This window comes from Amphiura filiformis, chromosome 20, assembly GCF_039555335.1.
Source record: "Amphiura filiformis chromosome 20, Afil_fr2py, whole genome shotgun sequence".
In the NCBI taxonomy this organism is placed as follows: domain Eukaryota; kingdom Metazoa; phylum Echinodermata; class Ophiuroidea; order Amphilepidida; family Amphiuridae; genus Amphiura; species Amphiura filiformis.
Genome location: NC_092647.1, coordinates 16135812 through 16158032, shown reverse-complemented (window position 1 = coordinate 16158032; position 22221 = coordinate 16135812). Strand labels below are relative to the sequence as shown.

Genomic DNA, 22221 nt, shown 5'->3' with positions numbered 1-22221 from the left:
CTTTTGCAACTAAGCTGTTCATTTTTAAATTAAAAAAAAAAAAAAGTGTATGTATTTTTTTCCCCCAAAGACCTTAATTTTGTGTGTGTTTTGGTGATAGAATTTTATTAAAATAATTTGAATTCTAACAGATAAACTCCAGTAAAACAGGATTTATCAGCAGTTTAGAAAATGTTAACTGAACAAGATAAACAATTGAGTATACACATGGCAATTAACTACTCACCAGACGCCAATCTTAAAATATACTGCAGGACACGTCATTGTAACCTGTGTGACCTCAGTCAAACATTTTTGGTTCATTTGTGCTTTACTATAACACCGCGGTCACTATTGTGTGATTTTCGTTACATACTTATAATATCAATTATTTATGCCGGGATTAGTTAAGATTGATATTTTTCACAGGACAATGATGAGGAGATGATTACGAACAAACAGACAAATACGGCGCCATGATGTAAGGTCACGTGAGGTATCACATGTTTTTGTAACTTTAAATACTCGCTTGAATTCATATTTTATATACCTGTCATGCATTTCTTTCGTATGTTTGACAGTAAGTCCTAATTTCGACATTACTATAGTCAAAAGATATTCCGCTTATTAAATTTTATTTTTGGAAAAAGAAATCACTGCTGCCTGATGGGATCATAGTAGTTGGCCCACTTCCGCTCGGTCTGATCGCGATTGAGAGCGTTTTTTACTGTCTTCTATTTCCCTTCAAACCATGACGTATTTTGTGTACTACTTCTCCGCATTGCACAGGCGCAACAAACAAAATGCCGTTTAGTGGCGAAATTAACAAATAAGATTAACTAACAAATATTTATGAATCGAAGTATGGTAATAGTTATATCAAGTATCATTACTGGTTGAAGTTTCAAATATCTATTTTTGCTTCAAACAGTAATTGTCCATAAGTCAGTTTATTACAAGCTTGGTCTACAGTAGGTTCACCAGCTTGATTTGGATTCCATCTATTTAAAGGTCTATGATACATCAATAATAATACACATAAAGCAAATTTTATACTTTACATATTTACAAGGTTGATAAAAGAAAGCCATTTTACAAAATGGTGAATAAGTAAACATCTCAAAAAAACTAGCCCCTTAAATAATGGCCATTTTTAAAAAAACGGGCGATTGTATTTCAAATCTTCAAAATGCGTTGGAAGCAGAATTTATTTCTGCGCATTTTGACACCTCATTTGATACGATAGGCTAGAAAACAATAAAACACCGGTCAATTTAATGTAGTGAGGTCCAGATTTGAAAATTGCAGTTACAACAATACAAAAACACTCGGATATCATTACACAGATTTCCTTCCATTATACTGAATATAAATCAATAGAATTTACTGCAACTTTCAAATCTTGGGTTACATTGATTTAAATGTACGCTGTGACGTCAATATTCAGACAATTGCTACAAATGAGGTGTCAAAATACGCAGAAATAAATTCTGCTTCCAACGCATTTTACAGATTTGTAATACAATCGCCTGTTTTTGAATAATCGCCATTATTTAATGGGGTTGGTTACTTCTTTTGAGATGTTATTAACTTGACATTTCAATGATTATTTGACACCAGTTCACCATTCGTGATACTCGCACATATTCAGCACATTTTAATCATAATGAAATTACGTTTTATGTAGAAAAGTCTATAAATATCTAATACCAATTGCTGTTTTAATTATAGTATTTTATACTGCGACAAAAGAGTATCCAAACACTTATAAAAAAAAAAGCCATTTCTTAAAAGCACTAAAACTAAATTAAAAAAATAGAATAGTAAATAGATAGAAAATTTTCTTCTGCGTATTTTGATACCTCATTCGGTACGATACAACTTTATTATCCATACTTTTAGCCATTTGAATAAACAAAAGAGCTTTTCAAAACTGACAAAAATTTGCATTTTCCCCTCAAAGCACGCATATATTGATCACAGCGGGGTGAGTGATCATCCGTTAGGCTTTATTGAACCCGTTACAAAATAGGTAGCAGAAATCGCCTTGAAAGAGGAAATACCTTAATTTGTCACTTTTGAAACTCGGCCACTTATCATTCAAAAGAGAATAGCTCAGTGGAATAAAATCGCAGAACAAAATTCTCCATCTAACGACTACTTTATTTTGCAATTATAGATTTAGTGTCTTTAAGATATGGCTTTTGTTTCAAGTGTTCGGATATTTTGCCGCAGTACATAAAAGAATAGAGGCCTTGCATGTGACGTATCATCCTGTAAATATGGCGGACTACTCAAATGCATTCAACTAAAGCATGATTGCAATCTACCGTGACAGTTCGTCTCACACACATAACCCTGCACTACGATCAAATAGGTTGATGACAACATTTGATTGAATGGACTGCACTCCGCCATAACTACGGTGAAGGACACCGGTTCAAATCCTTTGTTTGGAGCCAATCAATAATTTCATGCAGGGCCTCTATACTAGTACTACCTAACTCATGCTACATTCATTTGTTCATATAGTTTCATACTAAAGTTTTACTCTCTGATTTTACAACTACATGTACCATGTGTACGATGCTTTATTTACATAATGGATAGGTATCATTCTTATTGAACTCTTGTCCAACGTAAGGGCTGGGGTATGCACAGTATTTGTTGTGGGACATGAGAGCATATCGACATGCAATTCGATATGGCTGATGTGCTTTCATGTCCCACAAAAAATACTTTCCAAACGTTCATACCCCACCCCTTAAAGCTATATGGTCAAATTTTTTATATATTTTTATTTGTTGCCAAACATTATGAGGTAATATTAGTTACAACTGTCAAGAAGGTTTTCTGGTCATTTTTAGCCGAAATAATGGTAAAATGAACGAACCCCACTTACTTTACTATCTTGATCACTTCGTAATGTACGATCTTAAGCCATAATGTACAATCATAATTATGTGTTGATATGTATTTCAATGGACTTTTTAGAGACAAAAATTGTATCACAGATAAGTTCCGACATAATTACAATCCTTGGCGTATTTATGAGCAATGTAAAAACACTGACGCAATTAAAGCTGAAACTAAAAACAGTATATAAGGCACCAAAGTAGAGACTCCGTTGCTACATCCATATCTATATAATGGGCCGTTGCCTGTTCCGTTAAGAATAAGCATACGTCGCTCTATTCCTGTCACGACAGGACTATTCTGCGATAGGTATTCACTTAATACTGCTGTGTCCATGCTCCCTAAAACAAAAACGGTGGAAAACATAAATATTATTACTAGCATATAGATGAGTTGATCACAATATCTATTGACAAATGCAAGGGACTGGTATATCGATATGCTTGAGTGATATGCACACAATCACTTCACTGTTCAATAGCCTTATTGTGATGTGGCGGGAGTTTTAAAATCACGGGCCCTGAACACTATGATGCGCGCGAACTGCCACGCAAAGAACAATGAGAATTGTGATGATTCGTGCGCATACTGCCAGTGAATAACGTCAGGCGTCAACTCATCTATACATAACCATAACGTACTCTATTCATCGTAAATCCTAGAGATTTATGTTCCAGTGTATATTCAATACTGTCCACTGTCACTTGGTATGGTGAAACATATGAAATGTTCCATCCATTTTTCCTCATGAAAATATTCTTACCAGTTTACTCATAAAGCCAAAAAAAAAACCAAGTTTGTTTCCTGTAGCGCGCGCATTTCGTTTTTGACGGCTTATGTGCGCATTTGTATTTTTTTGTTTCACTTACAAAGAAAAAAAAGAAAAAGAAAAACCCGGAAAAATCGCTTAAAAATAATAAAAAACACTACTGGAGTAAACATTTACACATTGCACAACAAATAAACATTATAAATATTCTTGAATATGAAGAAATATGTTTTTTTTTGTGTCGGAGAAACCCACTGTAAATTTCCATTCCAATTTGCAGCGAAAAGGGTATTTTTTTCCTTTTCAAGACATGGATTAAAAAATTAAAAAAACGCATTTCGCATTTGACTTTTTGGACCTGTTACAGGAAACAAACATGGTTTTTTTTGGCCTAAACATTCAAAATTTATATATTATTGTTGTCTTGATTGAGCTATTACGGTTAGCCTTATCAAGTTTTTGTTTCTAGTTAGATAATAAAAGTATTGTTTTTAGCCGCTGTCGTGCATCTATCACCTCATGTAACACGGGCGACATCATTATTATAAGTAAAACGAGACAAAGCCGAGTAGTTTCACGCCAAAAATAATGATGTCGCGGGTTATACTGGACGATAGATGCAGGACAGCGACTAAAACAATACCTTTATTCTCATTCTTAAACACTTCAATTCAATTAAGAATATCATAAGTATACCTGATTTTAATTTTCTTCCGAGATTACAAAGGATAGACACTCGAGTGATGTATACACATCTATTTATATGCATATCGCATGCGGGATAATCGATTGAAACTATATGACTTCCAATAAAGGCTAGTTTTATTCAGGTTATTTATTGCTTGAAATAAATACAAAAGATATGGGGTAAACTGTGTTGAGTGGGGAGGGTTAGGGGAGAGAGAAAGAGAAACAAAGGGGAAGAGGGCGCTTGGAAGAGGGAAGGGAGAGAGGAGAGCCCAAGAATGGAGTGGAATAGTGTGTACTGAGGGGAGATGAGAGTGTAGGGGAGAGGAGAATGAGACAATGGGGAGTGGAGGAGAGGGAATAGGGGGAGAGGGGTAATATAGGTGAGGGGAGAGGGGAGCCTAGGTAAAAGGTATGGGTTGTGCTTTCCGGGGACGAGAAACTAATTCATAATCAAACCATCTCCATCATTAACGCTTATGACGCTTACACAAGTTGCACCCATGCACCGTCCACGCATGATTGATATCTGATCCATATAATTGCCTACATTCAATATGAACATAAAGATGGATAGGTTAATACTTGTTGCTTTAAAAATTAGACAAAATAATACACGCGCGCTGACGCACGAGCCCCGAAGGGGGAGTGCATTAGACGCATCAACATCAGCGCAAGTGAAGATGATAAATTAAACATTGCATGATTGAAGATGATACATTAAATAGGAAATCTACCTGTAAAATGATTCCTTCCATGCTTTGCTATGACGTTGAAACCATCACCACCCTTGGCTAAAAATGAGTGCATTACAATTTTGTAGAATTTATCATCATCTAAAGGTTCGTAATCTGGGACTTCACATTCTGAACATCGTACTAAAACTTCCACAACTCGATTGCCTGGTTCCCTTGATATATCGTAGGTAACCAACATACCTGCATTAAATGTAAACAAATAATATAATGATCAAAATCAAAGCCGGGAATCAAAGCTTTTTAAAGGATCACTCCGTCAATTACAACATTATGCCTTATATGTTAGAAAACTATTATCAAGCACGAATCTTGTTGTTTTGTTTGAAACAAACTCATACTGACCATAAAACTAATTAATACAGCAGTCTCCCAACACGCGATATTCAAACTTCCCGGGCGCCGAAATTGACCAGTGCAATGACGCCCCATTAATACAATGAAAGCTGGCAACAAAGCCATCACGTCATTGTTCTAGACAATTTCGGCGCGGGAATTTTGAATATTGCGTGTTAAGAGGCGGCTGTTTTTATTCATTGTTATGGTCAATATGTTTGTTTTAAATAAAGCCATGTGATTCGTGCTTGATTTTTTTCTAACATATAAGGCATATAAATGTTGTGTTTGCCGGAGACATCTTTTAAGCTTAGCATCAATCCATATTGCAATAGGGCCAATTTTTATGGGGTCAATATCATTATTTATACGAGAACATTTTAACAAATCAATGTTTTTACCTACCATTAAATGTATCATAAACAATCGTTATTCTCAAAGTGAGTGAGAGTTAGTTTAGTTTCATTTGTAAAAGTAATCGGAATCATTAAGAAGGTTATCAATTTTATCATAATTTCAGTTCCTCTTTCTATAATAAGTTGACCTTGAGTTTTTCGTTACCATGGTTAATACTGTTACCCAACTTTACACTTCCCCTTTCCTTTCCATTTTTCTGCCGAAAGCAGTATGTATTGGAATTGGAACTTGAAACACGACTATTGGGCGAAATAATAGCCGGATTGCCATGACAAATCAATCTGTCACTCAGGTTTGGGCTACGTTTTCCATGTTGCCACGAAGTTTTTACGGTACAAAGTGCTCAATGTGTCTGCATGTCGGGCTAATGAATTATGCATTAGAAAAAAAATGGCAGGGACGGTCATAAATTCTTTATACGGGGTTGTAATAATAATAATAATAATAATATGGAAATTTATAATGCGCAAGTACGCGTCAGAGCCGCTCACTGCGCAAATGTAGTCAAATGTTTGCCTTGAAGAGTGATTATAAATAATGTTTGACTTGATTCTGGACTTTGAAAAGAATATAAAGCTTTGAATGTGTAAAGTGTTTATTGTTTTAAAGAAGTTAATCTGAAATAAGGTATCTGTGAAGGATTTTAGGGATATTTAACGGGCCTGCACCCCCGTCTTACAAAATGTCGAATTTTTTTAGAACGGTACCTAAATAGTTCAGCCTGAGACGAATATTTAGGGGAGATCGGGGCAAAGTGGAACACGGGGCAAAGCGGAATCATCAGTCGGCTGCGGAGCAGGTGACTACAAGCTCCTATCTTTGGCTGCATCCTTTTTTGTACTTTGTGTACTTAACCCTCTATCTTTTTAACCAAATATCCCACAGAGTCGTGCGATATGTCAAACTTTTCCTCTGGTCATAAAGAACAAAAAAAGTCAGTGGTCACATCTCTGTAGGATCATTGGTTAATGAGATATAGTCACTTTTTTGTACTTTATGCACCAAACCCTCTATCTTGTTAACCAAATATACCACAGAGTCGTGCGATATCTGATATGTCAAACTTTACCTCTAGTACGTGAAGACGGCCTGATTGGCGCGAGGTTCATATCGGTGCGTATGCACCAAATATGTATCTTGTAAACCTTAAGTTTTGCCTTGCCTTGCTTCGTAATCCTGTTTGGGCTGGACAAAAAAAATGTTCCACTTTTCCCCAGTTTCCCTAGGTATATTCGTTTTAAGCTTACTGATATACAGGGATTGAATACGAGTGTCACGGCCCTGGTTAGTGTGCATTCAAATCAGAGATCCCTGTTCAACGCCATCTTACTTAGTCGTCGGAAATGATTGCAAATTACACATTTGTAATCATTTTGACCACAAAATATGATGTAAAAACACAGGTAAGCAATGAGAACAAGTCCTCAAACATTTGAAATTTGTAGCTTACTACAACCTGAGATGTACTCATATATACCATGTACATGTCAGATGTACGGTACATTATATTGGCAAATATCCATAAAAGCGTTCATTATAAAATTATTTTGATAAAATTGTCACATTTTATGCCATGTATTAATATCCTTAAAACTAACCGGTGGATTTGCGAACAATTTGTCGACATAAATGACCTTCGCGGAGAAACGGTAGCCCAAAATGGGTTATATTTCATAATATGCAGACGAATGGTCAAATTAATAGAAAAATACCTGTGATAAATTTATCTGTACACATTGTCGCACTCCGAGTGACGTATGGTATATTTGCAACCCTGTGGTGGATTTGCGAACAATTTGTCGACATAATGATGTTCGCGGAGAAACGGTGGCCCAAAATGCGTTATTTTTGGTAATATGCAGACGAATGGCCAAATTAATAGAAAAATACCTGTGATAAATTTATCTGTACAAATTGTCGCACTACGAGTGACATATGGTATATTTGCAACCCTACTGTGGATTTGCAAACAATTTGTCGACATAAATGACCTTCGCGGAAAAACGGTATCCCAAAATGGGTTATATTTGGTAATATGCAGACGAATGGTCAAATTAATAGAAAAATACCTGTGATAAATTTATCTGTACACATTGTCGCACTCTGAGTGACGTATGGTATATTTGCAACCCTGTGGTGGATTTGCGAACAATTTGTCGACATAATGATGTTCGCGGAGAAACGGTGGCCCAAAATGCGTTATTTTTGGTAATATGCAGACGAATGGTCAAATTAATAGCAAAATACCTGTGATAAATGTATCTGTACAAATTGTCGCACTCCGAGTGACATATGGTATATTTGCAACCCTACTGTGGATTTGCAAACAATTTGTCGACATAAATGACGCTTGGGATAAATTATTAGAAAAAAAGGGTTTTTTGCCTAGTCCTTTTAGTACTTTTTTTTTTTTGGTCCTGGTGACAACCCTGCAAGTAGGATATTTCACATTGAAATTGTTTTGTTTAGAAAGGTGATTATTTAATTTTAAAAAAGAGGGGTCAACCATGTCTGTAGGAAAATAATTAGCAAAGCTATGGGCAAATGTATTTTGCCAAATTCTGTGACCATCATTGACGGTACCTTACAATGAATTACTGTACAAAAAGCAAGTACCCATTATGCAACATTTTTCAGCACAGCAATCAATTTTACAGAAAAGAGATTTTATTTGAAAAATCTTACTATCACTGTATGATAATGTCTGTATCAAGGTGTACCAATTGACACTTTTTGACTTTCAACCTGAAGTTTCTGGTGTCCAAATTTCAATTTTATTTGTATTTCCTACACAGTTATTAAGCTATTTCTGTGGTCACAACCCAGCAAACACAAAACATTTTCGACATCATTCGCAAAAGGTTATAAAAGGTTGTCAGAAATCGTTTAAATGTCGGGTTATATAAAGGGTATATTAAGGGTATAAAACGTTTTCATAACATTAAAAATCATTTTTTTTATAATCTACTGCTCAGCAAACAAAAATGTTTTAGAGAAAACGTTTAAATGTCGGGTTATATAAAAGGTATAAAACGTTTTAATAACATTCCAAAAACATTTTTGAAAACTTGATACAAAACATTCTAAATAGAATGTTATTTTGTTGAAAAATATTTTGCGAAAAATGTTTTCCCAAAATATTTGCAATAACGTTTTAAAAACGTTTTCATGACCTTTATATAACCCGACATTTAAATGTTATCAAAACGTTTAAAAAAACATTTGAAGAACATTTCTGTGTTTGCTGAGTGCAAATATTTTAACACAATGTTATTTAAGTGTTGACAAAATATTTGGCAAAAATGTTTGCAAAATAGTTTACAATAACATTTTTGAAAACATTTTAAAAACATTATTGTAGTGTGTTTTCATACAAAACGGTTTAAAACGTTTTCATGACCTTTATATAACCCGACATTTTAATGTTATTAAAACGTTTTTATGTAAACCAAAAGCCAAAATATAAAAACGTTTTTAAAACGTTTTTGTGTTTGCTGGGAAGTTGGGAGTTGAAGGAGGCCCTCTATTATCTATACGCATCCATGGCACATGATACGTGATTATACCCTAGTTTCCTTGTGTGTAGCCGTCTTCACTCTGTACGAAGGCTACAGCATCAATATATTGAAAAATGCAGGGTCCATCGATCATGTCAGTAAATGAATATTTTGTTTTGGGACTGATTATTCGGACTACCACCCGGCATGCAGGTATTCCTGCATTAAATACATCAGAATTATTACCATTGCAAGATGGCTTAAAGCTAGCATTTCAAGTATCTCTTATAAGCTGCATGTAATAACAAATGGTGCCTGCTGGAATCTCTTGAGGCATTGTCTTTATTAAAGACATTTCTTGTTAAATTTATTTTTTGTTCCTGTGGCTTTCATCAAGATATATTTAAAAAGAGTGAACATGGTAAATTAAACAAGAGTGAATGATTTGAGCCAGTCGGCATTATCTTGGGAAATGAAGCCTCTCGAGCAAACTTCAACAGGAATGTATGTAACATTGAAATCATTCTCCTGACTTTTGCGGCCAGCTCATACGACAGATATAAAATATTTATTTCAAAACACTATTATGACGGTAGGCATAACGCCCTTGGTCTTGGAAAACATGATTGAGAATCTCTTTGATGCAGCAATGTAAAACTTTTATTGGAGATTTTGGAGATTTTATCCCCAACCAGGAGACTTCCTGGAAAAAATACTCTTGATATTTTGATAACTTTGAAAAGTATATTTTTGACATGTAACAAAAACTCTTTAATTGCCAAACCTGGGTGAATCTGTTTCAAGAAGCGAGGTTATACTTAGCATAACCTGACAATTGGTCATTAAAATTGTCATACACATTGTCATAAGAATACAGAAATGTATAATTTGGCCCATTTTATATCTAGATGCGCCATTCTTGAGTTATAACCAACAACGTCAACGGTCAAATTTTAGCTCCATGGAGGTCAAAATCACAAAATTGCTCCGATTTTGCCAAAAAAAAGTGTCAAAATTAACATTTTGATATTCCAATTCATATGAAGAACCTAGGACGTTTCTGCCAAATGGACCTACAATCAAGGAAAAAAGTCCTTGGAACGCTTGGCACACTCTGTCGAAATTCCGTGCAGAATTTCTTATGTTCATGGAAATGACCTATATTGTGTTTGGGAAGAAACATGACATCTACAACAATGATTTACCCTTCCCTCTCCCCATCAAGCAATGTTGGAACACATTGGGGAACCGCTGAAGACATTGGCAGTTCTCAACATTGCACGGGGAGAGGGGTGACAGTTTTCCGTTATTTACACGCAAGCGTTCCAAGACTTTTTTCCTTGATTGTCTCTACCGAATGCAAAATATTTCATCTAAATTTCGTTTTTGTCTCATAACTCAAAAACGGAATGTCGTATGAGCTTCAAATTGCACACGATTTGAGAGTGAATCATATGCTTTGTAATCATAATAAAATTGTTAATAAAGAATTTGGTTTATTTAGGGAGTGGTCATTGGAAACACCCCCTATGCTAAATTACTCACGTTTCTTAATCATGGCTCTAAAATGCTCTAAAATGTCGTTTTTGTCCATAACTCAAAAACAGAATGTTGTATGAGTTTCATATTGCACCAGATTTGAGAGTAGATAATATCCTTTTGAATCATAATAAAATTTTTGATAAAATTGTTGGGTTATTCAGGGAGTGGTCACTGAAAACACCTCCTATGCTAAATTACACAAGTTTCGTAATTATGCCCTCTACTGTAGTCAAATTTCGTTTTTGTCTCGTAACTCAAAAACACTACAAATACATTTATTTACAATATCACAATGTTTTGCAGCATGTTTCCAAAATATTTTCAATGTTATTAAAACTTCAAACATTTTGTACCCTTTATGATATAACCCAACATGTAAATGTTTTGTCTAAAACTTGTGTTTGCTGAGTATAGGCATATATAAATGTTTTCTGGAAAACTTGTGTATGCTGAGTATAGGCATATCCGAGCGAATCACAAAGATCATGATGTAACAATTTGAAACAACTCATTTCTGAATATTATTTCTATTAAGACACGCTTTTGCGATGAGAAAAACAAGAAAAAACACACAATTGAATATACTTTTTAAAAAAGACCACCACTGGGACTCGAACCATTCACATCGGTCAATAGTCAAAAGGTTATCAGTCTGAGGACTAATCCGCTACGCCACGCTGCCATTTCGCAATCGAAGTAACAAGTTTTGTTCTTTTATAGTAATCAGGTATCGGGGAAAGTGTAAACTTGTATAGAGTGCTTGCACGAAAGGTCATGAGTTCAAATCATCCTCCAGACACGCTCCATAAGATATGCTAATGCATGGAGTACAAAGAATTACTTTGATCAAAACCAGTTAAACAGGTGATTGGTATTGTACTCCGTGCATTTGCATGTCCTCTGGAGCGTGTCTTTAGGATGGTTTGAACTTTGTGATCTTCCATGCAAGCACCCTATAGTAGAAACCTCAAAATGTATCAGTTTACCATAATGACAAAATGGTCCAAAATCGATATTTATGTTTTTAGGCCGCATCTCACGCAGCGTCACGTTCGTTTACATTTGCTATACCAATTGAAAATGTTTTATTGCAACAGGAATGATATAAAATTTGTTAACAGTTAAGTTTACCAATTTGAATTGAAATAAATACGCATAAACAACTCATTTCTGAATATTATTTATATTAAAATACGCTTTTGCGATGAGAAAAAAAAAAAAAAAGAAAAAGAAAACAACAATTGAATATACTTTTAAAAAGACCACCATTGGGACTCGAACCACATCGGTCAATAGTCAAAAGGTTATCAGTCTGAGGACTAATCCGCTACGCCACGCTGCCATTTCGCAATCGAAGTAACAAGTTGTGTTCTTTTATAGTAGTCAGGTATCGTGGAAAGTGTAAACTTGTATAGTAGAAATGGCAAAGTGTATCAGTTTACCATAATGACAAAATGGTCCAAAATCGATATTTTATGTTTTTGAGGCCGCATCTCATGAAGCTTCACGTTCGTTTACATTTGCTATACCAATTGAGAATGTTTTAATGCAAAAGGAATGAAACATTGATTTCATATATGAAATTTGTTAACACTTTACCATTTTGAATTGAAAGAAATACGCATATATATATTTATTTCAATTCAAAATGGTAAAGTGTTAACAAATTTCATATAAGAGATCAAGGTGTCATTCCTTTTGCATTAAAACATTCTCAATTGGTATAGCAAATGTAAACGAACGTGACGCGTCATGAGATGCGGCCTCAAAAACATAAAATGTCGATTTTGGACCATTTTGTCATTATGGTAAACTGATACACTTTGCCATTTCTACTATACAAGTTTACACTTTCCCGATACCTGACTACTATAAAAGAACGAAACTTGTTACTTGTTTGTGCAATGGCAGCGTGGCGTAGCGGATTAGTCCTCCGACTGTTAACCTTTTGGCTATTGACTGATGTGCATGGTTCGAGTCCCAATGGTGGTCTATATTTTTCTTTAAGTGTATTAAATTGTTGTTGTTTTTTTCTTTTTTATTTTTTCTCATCGCAAAAGCGTATTTTGTTATAAATACTATTCAGAAAAGAGTTGTTTCAAATTGTTACATCATAATCTTTCTGATTCGCTCGGATGTGCCTATACTCAGTAAACACAAGTTTTAGAGAAAACATAAATTTTACACGTTAGGTTATATCATAAAGGGTACATAACGTTTTAATAACATTAAAAAAAAACATTTTGGAAACATGCTGCAAAACATTGTGATATTGTACGAAAAATGCATTTGTAGTGTTTTTGAGTTATGAGACAAAAACGAAAATTGACTCAGTATCATACAGAAGAGGGCCATAATTACAAAACTTGTGTCATTTAGCATAGGAGGTGTTGTCAGTGACCAATCCCTAAATAACTCAACATTTTTATCAACAATTTTATTATGATTCAAAAGGATATTATCTACTCTCTAATCGTGTGCAATATGAAGCTCATACAACATTCTGTTTTTGAGTTATGGACAAAATCGACATTTTAGAGCAGTTTAGAGCCATAATTATGAAAAGTGTGTAATTTAGCATATTGGGTGTTTTCAGTGACCACTCCCTAAATAAACCAAATTCTTTATCAACAATTTTATTATGATTGCAAAGCATATAATCCCCTCTCAAATCGTGTACAATATGAAGCTCATACATCATTCTGTTTTTGAGTTATGGACAAAAACGAATTTTAGAGCATTTAGAGCCATAATTATGAAACGTGTGTAATTTAGCATATTTATTATGTTTTCGGTGACCACTCCACTAAACCAAATTCGTTATCAACAATTTTATTATGATATTTTGCAAGGTATATTTAACCCACTCTCTACCGAATGCAAAATATTTCATCTAAATTTCGTTTTTGTCTCATAACTCAAAAACGGAATGTCGTATGAGCTTCAAATTGCACACGATTTGAGAGTGAATCATATGCTTTGTAATCATAATAAAATTGTTAATAAAGAATTTGGTTTATTTAGGGAGTGGTCATTGAAACACCCCCTATGCTAAATTACTCACGTTTCTTAATCATGGCTCTAAAATGCTCTAAAATGTCGTTTTTGTCCATAACTCAAAAACAGAATGTTGTATGAGTTTCATATTGCACCAGATTTGAGAGTAGATAATATCCTTTTGAATCATAATAAATTTTTTGATAAAATTGTTGGGTTATTCAGGGAGTGGTCACTGAAAACACCTCCTATGCTAAATTACACAAGTTTTGTAATTATGCCCTCTACTGTAGTCAAATTTCGTTTTTGTCTCGTAACTCAAAAACACTACAAATACATTTATTTACAATATCACAATGTTTTGCAGCATGTTTCCAAAATATTTTCAATGTTATTAAAACTTCAAACATTTTGTACCCTTTATGATATAACCCAACATGTAAATGTTTTGTCTAAAACTTGTGTTTGCTGAGTATAGGCATATATAAATGTTTTCTGGAAAACTTGTGTATGCTGAGTATAGGCATATCCGAGCGAATCACAAAGATCATGATGTAACAATTTGAAACAACTCATTTCTGAATATTATTTCTATTAAGACACGCTTTTGCGATGAGAAAAACAAGAAAAAAACACACAATTGAATATACTTTTTAAAAAAAGACCACCACTGGGACTCGAACCATTCACATCGGTCAATAGTCAAAAGGTTATCAGTCTGAGGACTAATCCGCTACGCCACGCTGCCATTTCGCAATCGAAGTAACAAGTTTTGTTCTTTTATAGTAATCAGGTATCGGGGAAAGTGTAAACTTGATAGAGTGCTTGCACGAAAGGTCATGAGTTCATATCATCCCCAGACACGCTCCATAAGATATGCTAATGCATGGAGTACAAAGAATTACTTTGATCAAAACCAGTTAAACAGGTGATTGGTATTGTACTCCGTGCATTTGCATGTCCTCTGGAGCGTGTCTTTAGGATGGTTTGAACTTTGTGATCTTCCATGCAAGCACCCTATAGTAGAAACCTCAAAATGTATCAGTTTACCATAATGACAAAATGGTCCAAAATCGATATTTATGTTTTTAGGCCGCATCTCACGCAGCGTCACGTTCGTTTACATTTGCTATACCAATTGAAAATGTTTTATTGCAACAGGAATGATATAAAATTTGTTAACAGTTAAGTTTACCAATTTGAATTGAAATAAATACGCATAAACAACTCATTTCTGAATATTATTTATATTAAAATACGCTTTTGCGATGAGAAAAAAAAAAAAAGAAAAGAAAAAAGAAAACAACAATTGAATATACTTTTAAAAAAGACCACCATTGGGACTCGAACCACATCGGTCAATAGTCAAAAGGTTATCAGTCTGAGGACTAATTCCCTACGCCACGCTGCCATTTCGCAATCGAAGCCACAATGCAAGTTGTGCCATTTTGAATTGAAAACAAGTTGTAAATACCATTTTGAATTGAAAGAAATAGCATATATATTTATTTCAATTCAAAATGGTAAAGTGTTAACAAATTTCATATAAGAGATCAAGGTGTCATTCCATTTGCATTAAAACATTCTCAATTGGTATAGCAAATGTAAACGAACGTGACGCGTCATGAGATGCGGCATCAAAAACATAAAATGTCGATTTTGGACCATTTTGTCATTATGGTAAACTGATACACTTTGCCATTTCTATTGAAAGAAATACAAGTTTACACTTTCCCGATACCTGACTACTATAAAAGAACAAAACTTGTTACTTCGTTTGTGCAATGGCAGCGTGGCGTAGCGGATTAGTCCTCCGACTGTTAACCTTTTGGCTATTGACTGATGTGCATGGTTCGAGTCCCAATGGTGGTCTATATTTTTCTTTAAGTGTATTAAATTGTTGTTGTTTTTTTTCTTTTATTTTTTCTCATCGCAAAAGCGTATTTTGTTATAAATACTATTCAGAAAAGAGTTGTTTCAAATTGTTACATCATAATCTTTCTGATTCGCTCGGATGTGCCTATACTCAGTAAACACAAGTTTTAGAGAAAACATAAATTTTACACGTTAGGTTATATCATAAAGGGTACATAACGTTTTAATAACATTAAAAAAACCATTTTGGAAACATGCTGCAAAACATTGTGATATTGTACGAAAAATGCATTTGTAGTGTTTTTGAGTTATGAGACAAAAAACGAAAATTGACTCAGTATCATACAGAAGAGGGCCATAATTACAAAACTTGTGTCATTTAGCATAGGAGGTGTTGTCAGTGACCAATCCCTAAATAACTCAACATTTTTATCAACAATTTTATTATGATTCAAAAGGATATTATCTACTCTCTAATCGTGTGCAATATGAAGCTCATACAACATTCTGTTTTTGAGTTATGGACAAAATCGACATTTTAGAGCAGTTTAGAGCCATAATTATGAAAAGTGTGTAATTTAGCATATGGGGTGTTTTCAGTGACCACTCCCTAAATAAACCAAATTCTTTATCAACAATTTTATTATGATTGCAAAGCATATAATCCCTCTCAAATCGTGTACAATATGAAGCTCATACAACATTCTGTTTTTGAGTTATGGACAAAAACGACATTTTAGAGCAGTTTAGAGCCATAATTATGAAACGTGTGTAATTTAGCATATGGGGTGTTTTCGGTGACCACTCCCTAAGTAAACCAAATTCGTTATCAACAATTTTATTATGATTGCAAAGTATATAACCCACTCTCAAATCGTGTGAAATTTGAAGTTCATACGACATTCCGTTTTTGAGTTATGAGACAAAACGAAATTTAGATGAAATATTTTGCATTCGGTAGAGACAATCAAGGAAAAAGTCCTTGGAACGCTTGGCACACTCTGTCGAAATTCCGTGCAGAATTTCTTATGTTCATGGAAATGACCTATATTGTGTTTGGGAAGAAACATGACATCTACAACAATGATTTATTCTTCCCTCTCCCCATCAAGCAATGTTGGAACACATTGGGGAACCGCTGAAGACATTGGCAGTTCTCAACATTGCACGGGGAGAGGGGTGACAGTTTTCCGTTATTTACACGCAAGCGTTCCAAGACTTTTTTTCCTTGATTGTCTCTACCGAATGCAAAATATTTCATCTAAATTTCGTTTTTGTCTCATAACTCAAAAACGGAATGTCGTATGAGCTTCAAATTGCACACGATTTGAGAGTGGATCATATGCTTTGTAATCATAATAAAATTGTTAATAAAGAATTTGGTTTATTTAGGAGTGGTCATTGGAAACACCCCTATGCTAAATTACTCACGTTTCTTAATCATGGCTCTAAAATGCTCTAAAATGTCGTTTTTGTCCATAACTCAAAAACAGAATGTTGTATGAGTTTCATATTGCACCAGATTTGAGAGTAGATAATATCCTTTGAATCATAATAAAATTTTGATAAAATTGTTGGGTTATTCAGGAGTGGTCACTGAAAACACCTCCTATGCTAAATTACACAAGTTTCGTAATTATGCCCTCTACTGTAGTCAAATTTCGTTTTTGTCTCGTAACTCAAAAACACTACAAATACATTTATTTACAATATCACAATGTTTTGCAGCATGTTTCCAAAATATTTTCAATGTTATTAAAACTTCAAACATTTTGTACCCTTTATGATATAACCCAACATGTAAATGTTTTGTCTAAAACTTGTGTTTGCTGAGTATAGGCATATATAAATGTTTTCTGGAAAACTTGTGTATGCTGAGTATAGGCATATCCGAGCGAATCACAAAGATCATGATGTAACAATTTGAAACAACTCATTTCTGAATATTATTTCTATTAAGACACGCTTTTGCGATGAGAAAAACAAGAAAAAAAACACAATTGAATATACTTTTTAAAAAAAGACCACCACTGGGACTCGAACCATTCACATCGGTCAATAGTCAAAAGGTTATCAGTCTGAGGACTAATCCGCTACGCCACGCTGCCATTTCGCAATCGAAGTAACAAGTTTGTTCTTTTAGAGTAGTCAGGTATCGGGGAAAGTGTAAACTTGTATAGAGTGCTTGCACGAAAGGTCATGAGTTCAAATCATCTTCAGACACGCTCCATAAGATATGCTAATGCATGGAGTACAAAGAATTACTTTGATCAAAACCAGTTAAACAGGTGATTGGTATTGTACTCGTGCATTTGCATGTCCTCTGGAGCGTGTCTTTAGGATGGTTTGAACTTTGTGATCTTCCATGCAAGCACCCTATAGTAGAAACCTCAAAATGTATCAGTTTACCATAATGACAAAATGGTCCAAAATCGATATTTTATGTTTTTAGGCCGCATCTCACGAAGCGTCACGTTCGTTTACATTTGCTATACCAATTGAAAATGTTTTATTGCAACAGGAATGATATAAAATTTGTTAACAGTTAAGTTTACCAATTTGAATTGAAATAAATACGCATAAACAACTCATTTCTGAATATTATTTATATTAAAATACGCTTTTGCGATGAGAAAAAAAAAACAAGAAAAAAAAAAAGAAAACAACAATTGAATATACTTTAAAAAAGACCACCATTGGGACTCGAACCACATCGGTCAATAGTCAAAAGGTTATCAGTCTGAGGACTAATCCGCTACGCCACGCTGCCATTTCGCAATCGAAGTAACAAGTTGTGTTCTTTTATAGTAGTCAGGTATCGTGGAAAGTGTAAACTTGTATAGTAGAAATGGCAAAGTGTATCAGTTTACCATAATGACAAAATGGTCCAAAATCGATATTTTATGTTTTTGAGGCCGCATCTCATGAAGCTTCACGTTCGTTTACATTTTATACCAATTGAGAATGTTTTAATGCAAAAGGAATGAAACATTGATTTTATATATGAAATTTGTTAACACTTTACCATTTTGAATTGAAAGAAATACGCATATATATATTTATTTCAATTCAAAATGGTAAAGTGTTAACAAATTTCATATAAGAGATCAAGGTGTCATTCCTTTTGCATTAAAACATTCTCAATTGGTATAGCAAATGTAAACGAACGTGACGCGTCATGAGATGCGGCCTCAAAAACATAAAATGTCGATTTTGGACCATTTTGTCATTATGGTAAACTGATACACTTTGCCATTTCTACTATACAAGTTTACACTTTCCCTGATACCTGACTACTATAAAAGAACAAAACTTGTTACTTCGTTTGTGCAATGGCAGCGTGGCGTAGCGGATTAGTCCTCCGACTGTTAACCTTTTGGCTATTGACTGATGTGCATGGTTCGAGTCCCAATGGTGGTCTATATTTTTTCTTTAAGTGTATTAAATTGTTGTTGTTTTTTTCTTTTCTTTTTTTCTCATCGCAAAAGCGTATTTTGTTATAAATACTATTCAGAAAAGAGTTGTTTCAAATTGTTACATCATAATCTTTCTGATTCGCTCGGATGTGCCTATACTCAGTAAACACAAGTTTTAGAGAAAACATAAATTTTACACGTTAGGTTATATCATAAAGGGTACATAACGTTTTAATAACATTAAAAAAAACATTTTGGAAACATGCTGCAAAACATTGTGATATTGTACGAAAAATGCATTTGTAGTGTTTTTGAGTTATGAGACAAAAACGAAAATTGACTCAGTATCATACAGAAGAGGGCCATAATTACAAAACTTGTGTCATTTAGCATAGGAGGTGTTGTCAGTGACCAATCCCTAAATAACTCAACATTTTTATCAACAATTTTATTATGATTCAAAAGGATATTATCTACTCTCTAATCGTGTGCAATATGAAGCTCATACAACATTCTGTTTTTGAGTTATGGACAAAATCGACATTTTAGAGCAGTTTAGAGCCATAATTATGAAAAGTGTGTAATTTAGCATAGGGGGTGTTTTCAGTGACCACTCCCTAAATAAACCAAATTCTTTATCAACAATTTTATTATGATTGCAAAGCATATAATCCCCTCTCAAATCGTGTACAATATGAAGCTCATACAACATTCTGTTTTTGAGTTATGGACAAAAAATTTTAGAGCAGTTTAGATTTTATGAAACGTGTAATTTTAGCAGTTTCGGTGACCACTCCCCATAAACCAAATTCGTTATGAATTTTATTATGATTGTGTAATTTAGCAAATCGTATGAAAAAGTTTAAGACATTTTGATATGAGACAAAAACGAAATTTAGATGAAATATTTTGCATCGGTAGAGACCAAGAGACAATCAAGGAAAAAACTTACACACTCTGTCGAAATTCCGTGCAGAATTTATGTTCATGGAAATGACCTATATTTGTTTATGACATCTACAACAATGATTTATTTTCCCTCTCCCCATCAAGCAATGTTGAACACATTGGGGAACCGCTGAAGACATTGGCAGTTCTCAACATTGCACGGGGGAGAGGGGTGATAGTTTTCCGTTATTACACGCAAGGTTCCAAGACTTTTTTTTCCTTGATTGTCTCTACCGAATGCAAAATATTTCATCTAAATTTCGTTTTTGTCTCATAACTCAAAAACGGAATGTCGTATGAGCTTCAAATTGCACACGATTTGAGAGTGGATCATATGCTTTGTAATCATAATAAAATTGTTAATAAAGAATTTGGTTTATTTAGGAGTGGTCATTGGAAACACCCCTATGCTAAATTACTCACGTTTCTTAATCATGGCTCTAAAATGCTCTAAAATGTCGTTTTTGTCCATAACTCAAAAACAGAATGTTGTATGAGTTTCATATTGCACCAGATTTGAGAGTAGATAATATCCTTTGAATCATAATAAAATTTTTGATAAAATTGTTGGGTTATTCAGGTAGTGGTCCTTGAAAACACCTCCTATGCTAAATTACACAAGTTTCGTAATTATGCCTCTACTGTAGTCAAATTTCGTTTTTGTCTCGTAACTCAAAAACACTACAAATACATTTATTTACAATATCACAATGTTTTGCAGCATGTTTCCAAAATATTTTCAATGTTATTAAAACTTCAAACATTTTGTACCCTTTATGATATAACCCAACATGTAAATGTTTTGTCTAAAACTTGTGTTTGCTGAGTATAGGCATATATAAATGTTTTCTGGAAAACTTGTGTATGCTGAGTATAGGCATATCCGAGCGAATCACAAAGATCATGATGTAACAATTTGAAACAACTCATTTCTGAATATTATTTCTATTAAGACACGCTTTTGCGATGAGAAAACAAGAAAAAAAAACACAATTGAATATACTTTTAAAAAAAGACCACCACTGGGACTCGAACCATTCACATCGGTCAATAGTCAAAAGGTTATCAGTCTGAGGACTAATCCGCTACGCCACGCTGCCATTTCGCAATCGAAGTAACAAGTTTTGTTCTTTTATAGTAATCAGGTATCGGGGAAAGTGTAACTTAGATAGAGTGCTTGCACGAAAGGTCATGAGTTCAATCATCTTCAGACACGCTCCATAAGATATGCTAATGCATGGAGTACAAAGAATTACTTTGATCAAAACCAGTTAAACAGGTGATTGGTATTGTACTCCGTGCATTTGCATGTCCTCTGGAGCGTGTCTTTAGGATGGTTTGAACTTTGTGATCTTCCATGCAAGCACCCTATAGTAGAAACCTCAAAATGTATCAGTTTACCATAATGACAAAATGGTCCAAAATCGATATTTTATGTTTTTAGGCCGCATCTCACGAAGCGTCACGTTCGTTTACATTTGCTATACCAATTGAAAATGTTTTATTGCAACAGGAATGATATAAAATTTGTTAACAGTTAAGTTTAACAATTTGAATTGAAATAAATACGCATAAACAACTCATTTCTGAATATTATTTATATTAAAATACGCTTTTGCGATGAGAAAAAAAAACAAGAAAAGAAAAAGAAAACAACAATTGAATATACTTTTAAAAAGACCACCATTGGGACTCGAACCACATCGGTCAATAGTCAAAAGGTTATCAGTCTGAGGACTAATCCGCTACGCCACGCTGCCATTTCGCAATCGAAGTAACAAGTTGTGTTCTTTTATAGTAGTCAGGTATCGTGGAAAGTGTAAACTTGTATTTAGAAATGGCAAAGTGTATCAGTTTACATAATGACAAAATGGTCCAAAATCGAATTTTATTACGTTCGTTTATGAGAATAGTTTTATGCAAAAGGAATGAAACATTGATTTCATATATGAATTTGTTAACATTTTACCATTTTGAATTGAAAGAAATACGCATATATATTTATTTCAATTCAAAATGGTAAAGTGTTAACAAATTTCATATAAGAGATCAAGGTGTCATTCCTTTTGCATTAAAACATTCTCAAT

General features: G+C 34.0%; 1 protein-coding gene across 1 annotated transcript in view; it reads right to left on the bottom strand.

Annotated features, from left to right (window-relative positions):
- Positions 1-597: 597 nt before the first annotated feature.
- The window catches only part of LOC140142575 (snake venom 5'-nucleotidase-like), a 94878-nt gene continuing 73254 nt past the window's right edge, over positions 598-22221 (bottom strand). Inside the window, exons 7-8 of the mRNA XM_072164569.1 lie at positions 5089-5289; positions 598-3236 (exon numbers count right to left, since the gene is read on the bottom strand). Coding sequence (XP_072020670.1) covers positions 3028-3236; positions 5089-5289 — 410 coding nt within the window. The 3' untranslated portion in view covers positions 598-3027. The remainder of the gene's footprint in view (positions 3237-5088; positions 5290-22221) is intronic.